At 34.9% G+C, this 6,301-nt stretch overlaps 1 protein-coding gene across 1 annotated transcript; it reads left to right on the forward strand.

The window, feature by feature from the left end:
• The first annotated feature begins 3,125 nt into the window (after nt 1–3,125).
• On the forward strand, nt 3,126–4,082 carry LOC106001171 (olfactory receptor 4S2). Its single transcript, XM_013036302.1, has one exon. The coding sequence runs from the start codon at nt 3,126–3,128 to the stop codon at nt 4,080–4,082; it is 957 nt and encodes a 318-aa protein (XP_012891756.1).
• The last annotated feature ends 2,219 nt before the right edge of the window (nt 4,083–6,301 follow it).

Genomic DNA, 6,301 nt, shown 5'->3' on the forward strand with positions numbered 1-6,301 from the left:
CAGAAATCAACACACACACTCAGTTAAGGAAGGCAGAATTCCAATAGAAATGTTGAATGGACCCTTTCTGCTCAAATAGAATTTTAAAGACTAAAACAATTAAAATAGAACAATTACAATTAATAGTAAGTAAGCAGATATTGTCATATAAACATATATTGCTTAATATGCATATGAGCAACACATTAATTCAAGGATCTAAGAATATAAATATGAAATAATTTCTCAGATTTGCAAAAAATCACTTTTGGTTAAGGTTATGATATGCTTGTTGTTTCAGTTGTCCTAGTAAACTTCTATTTATTTATTTATTTTTAAATTCAACAAACACTGGAAATTAAAGCCCATTGTTAGGCTTGCAATTTGGTTTAGACTATGAACAAAGACTTTGGGGAAAAAGCTATCCCTAAGGTCATTACCAGTTTGCTTGGTTTTCTTTAAGTAGATGTATAAGAAAGAGGAAAATGGGCATTTATTGTCAAAGGTACACTGAAATTGTGAATTACAGAAGGTTAGACAAAGCAAAAAATGTCTGTGTACTAGCTGTCAGTGAGTTGAGCTTACCAGAGATTGTGTGGGGCTAAATTATTCACACAATTCCTCAGGCATCATTCTGACTTCATTTTAGACAGCTGTTCTCACATTATCCAAGGAAGAAAGAAAAATAAATTTCAAGCCCTGGAAAATAATGGTGAGAATTTTTATTTCTAAAAGTAATCCTGCATATTTGTGGGAAAGTGAATGCAATCAAGTTGCTAAATGTTGTATACTTGTAAAACAATTGCAATGTAATCATTTTTTGCAGACAGGAGAAAATGAGGTTATTAAGAAGATAGAATAGTCAAGCTTGGTGGTTCATAGTTTTAATATTAGGTACTAGGATGGTGGTAGAGTGTTGTCCTTGAGCGAAATAGCTCAGAGAGAGTGTCCAGTTTCTTGAGTTAAAGCCCTAGGATCAGCACACAAGACAAAGATAAAAAGTGCATATATCTATCTATCTATCTATCTATCTATCTATCTATCTAGATAGATAGATATATGCAATGGATGCATATATCTATCTATCTATCTATATTGATAGATAGATATATGCAATGGATCATGAGATAGGGTAGCTTGATGTTCAAGAAGAAAATGCCAATGTTTTAAAGTACAGCTTTTTATGATCACATGTGAAATGGTGAGAATGTGGAAGAGGAAATCATTGTGACAGGTCTTGATTTAAGGAAATGAATTTTCTTGTAGGTCATTGTGCTTTAGAAAATAATGGAAAAAGTGCCTATTTTGACTAAATGCTTAGTTCTGGAGGAGAATCAAACAAAACCATAATAATTGCTGAATCTGTTATTAATGAACCTTCCTTAAATTAAAGGGTTTCTCCAATTGAAATTGCAATTCTCCAATTACTAATTTTTTTAATAAGTAAGAAAAAGGATCCTGTGAATGTTAAAATAGAAATACGCATGATTCTAACCCAGTATTACAGATTTTTATTACCATCATAGCCATTATTATTTTAATGGGTTTGTAATACACCAGAAAAAGCAGATGTGGTTGACCTCTCTACCAACTGTTATTTGTAAACTAAATAAAAATACAGACCTTTACTTCCCTAGATTCTAGATGTCTGAGACACATAGTTGCTGCAAATGACTAAACCTGAAAGCCAAGGGTACAGCTTTAAAATCAATGGATCCTCAAGCAATATGTTTTCAGGAGGGTAATGTACAATAAAACCATTTAAATTCATAGCTTGTTTTGATGAAGAACTCAAAAAGTCCCTTTAATTATAGCTCTTCCACATGAACTTTCCTCTAAAGTATATAGCAATCTAGAGTGTCCTAAATTTCACCAGTGAATATTCAGGCATTTAAATCACACATTTTTATTCCTAAAATCTTTCTAGCTGTAATTTAATGGCCATTCTCCTCCCCCTTGCCCAAAATATAATCCAGCCAAATCCTAAGGGCTTCCATGAAACCGGAAACCTTAGGATATAGAAAGAAATGTTTACCTTGAAGGGACAAGTGTTTCTGTTTTTGTGTTCCAACAAATGGATCAATGACAAATACCACATCATTGCAAATAACTCTGGGCATCCTACAGTGTGCTAAATTTGAAGATGAAGGAATTATGTGAGACTTCACTCCCCCTTTCTTTCTGTAAAAGAGTTTTTAAATAACCTCATATTATATTATTTGTGCCTCTCTTTCAGGATTTTCGTCTAGTGCATGTTTACAGAATGGTCTCCTTTCATGACAGAGGTGATTGCCAAGGAATCAAGGGATAATTCAAACTTCTGTCTTTCACAAAAGAATAAAGGAGTCTCTCTGAAGTTGAATGACTTATCCAGGTTACACCACCATTATTTCAGAGTTGTATTTGTGTGCTTTAAGTGATATAAGTCTTCTTTCTTTTTTTCCTTATTTTTTTTTACTATGGGAACTTAAAATCAGAAAGAGAGTCACACATTTATTTATATAGGATCTGAATTTTAGAAAGAAAAGAATCTACCAAACTTTCTAGCTCTTAGCTTTTGGAGGACTCTTTAGCTGTGGTGGTTATCAGCCCCAGTAACATTCACAAGGGAAAAAGGCGAGAATACAAATTTTCACTTCTACATCAAAGAAAAAGCAAATGTTTTCTTTTTAACTGTATTTTTTTGTCTTTTCTTTTTTGGTACTGGGGATCGAACCAAGGATGTTGCAATTGCTATGCAAAAGCTTTGCCACTGAGCTACATCCCAGCCCAGCAAATGTTTTTGTATATACAAACATCTTCCCAAACACAAACATTGTTGTTACAAATTTAAGTAGGGAGTCCCTTATACAAAACACAAAGGAAAGGCTTTAGAGAAACACTGGTGAGAAGAAACTCAGGGGATTTGGTTTATCTCCCTGGGCTTCACTTCCTCATTTCAAGTAAAGAAATGGTATATAACAGGGATATATGATCATCAAAATAGAAGCATTTCAATTTCCTTGAGCAATTTCTCAACCAAGCCGCAAGGCTCAAGTCTTTTCCATTTTCAACCACCAGAATTACAGACTTGTTTCAAGTTAGAAATAACTTCTGACAATCCATATTCATGTGTCCTTCAGGTCATCTCTTTGCCTCCCCGGAACATGACCTCATGGACTTACTCCATGGAAACAGCAAACAATGTAACAGAATTCATTTTCTGGGGTCTTTCCCAGAACCCCCAGGTTGAAGCAGTTTGTTTCCTGGTGTTTTCCTTTTTCTACACCGTCATTCTTCTGGGAAACTCCCTCATCATGTTGACAGTTTGTCTGGGTCACTTATTTAAGTCACCCATGTATTTCTTCCTCTTTTACTTGTCTTTTGTGGACATTTGTTATTCATCTGTTACAGCACCCAAAATGATTATTGATCTGTTAGTAAAAACGAAAACTATCTCCTATGGGGGGTGCATAATGCAAGTCTTTGGAGTCCATTTCTTTGGTTGTACTGAGATTTTCATTCTGACTGTCATGGCCTATGATCGGTATGTGGCCATCTGTAAACCTCTACATTATATGACCATTATGGACCGGCAGAAATGCAATAAGATGCTACTGGGCACCTGGGTGGGTGGTTTCTTACACTCCATCATCCAGGTGGCTCTTGTAGTTCAACTCCCCTTTTGTGGACCCAATGAGATCGATCACTACTTTTGTGATGTCCATCCTGTGCTGAAACTTGCCTGCACAGACACCTATGTAGTTGGTGCTGTAGTGACAGCCAACAGTGGTACCATTGCGCTGGGCAGTTTCGTCATCTTGCTGATCTCCTACACTGTTATTCTGGTGTCTCTGAGGAAGCAGTCAGCAGAAGGTAGGCGCAAAGCTCTCTCTACCTGTGGCTCTCATATTGCTGTGGTCATCATCTTTTTCGGCCCCTGTACTTTTATGTACATGAGGCCGGACACTACCTTCTCAGAGGACAAGATGGTGGCTGTATTTTACACCATTATCACTCCTATGTTAAATCCTCTGATTTACACTCTGAGAAACGCAGAAGTGAAGAATGCAATGAAGAAACTGTGGAGGAGGAAGGTTTTCTGGGATGCTAATGGTAAATAACTGGGAGTTGTCATTTAAGCTGGATAATCGTCAATTAAATTGATTCAATTAACTTCAGTTAACTAATGGCAAAGACAGTGACAACTGCCTCACAGAATTTGTAGCAGAAAAGAAATGAAATAATAAAATAGTCTACATAAAAAGTTATGATTACCATTACCTCTGTACTCTTCATTAAGAATTTCCTGTAACCTGTATAAAAGAGAAAACGCTGTTATACAGAATCTCAAACATGATGTTTCTGTTCTCCTCAAGTTTGAGTGTTTCATTATTTTTATTCTGAAGAGGAAAGTGTGTTATGAAGTATCTAAGGGTGTTTTCCAGGTTTAGAAATGTGGTTGGAATATACTGTGCTCTTCATAGGTATGTGATGTATAGATGAGAACACATGAAAAGCAACACATTTGTGATAATGCACTCATATGTATTCCTCAAATCAAGTTGATGAATGGAATGTGAATAGTGGAATATGATCAGACTTGTGCATAAAATATCAGTAAAATAACAAGGATTTGGCAGATGAAAGACCAGTTTTCATCCTTGCATTTCTGGAAAAGTTTTTCTACTATCTAATAATTACATATATATTTTCAAACTATGGAAAAAGTACATTGATTGACCTCTTTGTTTCTTTTTTACATGTGTAATATGTAATGATATACTTCTGATATTGGACAAGTATTTCCTGTGTAAATAATTGTGTTGGTAAAACATTTTTATTTCACCAGGAGCTACAATCTGTGATTTGCTTTTTTTTATTGTGAAAATACCATACTGAGTGGTTACAATTACATGGCTAAGATAATGAGTACCTTTCTTTTTTTTTATTGTGAAAATACTATACAGAGGGGTTACAATTACATGGGCAAGATAATGAGTACATTTCTTATCAAGCATTGTTGCCTCCTCCTTTGTTTCCCCTTCCTTTCCCTTCCCATTTCCCTGCTCCCCCCACGCTCCTTTCTCCCTCTCCCCCCCCCCCCCGCAAAGTTGTAAAGTTCATTTTTTTGACATAATGTCTTGTACATCCCATTGTTGTAATGGTTCCACCTCTATCCCTATTTAAACCATTTGTTTTTTCCCTTCCTCTCCATTAATTATACCAACATCAAATACAGTGAAAGCAGGGGTTATATTGTGGGGGAGGGACTTAGAAAGCAACAAAGAAATAATCTTATAAATATGTTTGAATCAATTGCATGGAAGAAAAAAACATTTGAATCCTTATTTGGGTTTTCATTTCACCTAATATCAACTTTTCTGCTTGTCTCAGACATATATTAGTTAGTGCAAATAAGGGAAACCATGGGTCCTATGTTTCTTTGGGCCTGGCTTACTTCACTTAATATAATTTTTCCCAGTTTTTCCATTTCCTAACAAATGGGGCCATGTCATTCTTTCTGATGGAGGCATAGAATTCCATTGTGTATATATACCACTTTTTCTTTTATATTCAAGTTGTTTCATTTTCTTTACTTCAAGTATAATTTCTTTGCTAATACCTGTACCTGGGATTGTGTTTATGGTTAGAAAATAAGTATAAACATTATTCCTTGAAACAACACTATTGTTCAGAAATAAAATTTGTCAGTCATGCAATCAAATAATTAAAAGGAAATAATGAAAAGCCAGAGGAAATATGAGCAAGAAATTGTAATCCTTATACATTTTATCTTGGAACCAAAAAGTTTATTTTAGTTCATTTTTGAGTCCTTCTGTGATTCCATTTGATTATTTTTTATTGTTATTGTACAGAAGATTTCAGAAGGGATACAGTTACACAAATCAGATAATGGGTTCACTTTTTTTGAACAATGTCACCTCTTCCTTTGTTCTCTTTGTTTTTCCCTCCCACTTCTCCCCCAAGTTGTATAATTCATTATCAACATAGTATCTAGTGAGTATCACTGCTACATTGGTTTACCCTTTATAGGATATATCTGTGCTTCCGCTTTTGTGACCTGAAACAAATACATTTATATACAAGAGAAGAATTACAGAAAACAAAAACAGCAGCAAAGGAGAAAAAGAAATTTTATTTTTTTAATTTTTTTATTGTAAAGATACTATACAGAGGGTTACAGTTACATGAGTGAGGTAATGAGTACACTTCCTCTTGAACATTGTTACCCCCTCCATTGTTTTCCCCCTACCATCCCCCCCTCCCTCCCTTCCCCAAGGTTCTTTTTTTTATTATTGTGATTAAGTGATTACATAAT

The sequence above is a fragment of the Dipodomys ordii genome, unplaced genomic scaffold (genome assembly GCF_000151885.1).
Source record: "Dipodomys ordii isolate 6190 unplaced genomic scaffold, Dord_2.0 Scaffold270, whole genome shotgun sequence".
Classification (NCBI taxonomy): domain Eukaryota; kingdom Metazoa; phylum Chordata; class Mammalia; order Rodentia; family Heteromyidae; genus Dipodomys; species Dipodomys ordii.

Excerpts from the sequence above, each read along its gene's own strand:
- LOC106001171 (XM_013036302.1), top strand. The coding sequence starts at position 3,126 with ATGACCTCATGGACTTACTCCATGGAAACAGCAAACAATGTAACAGAA.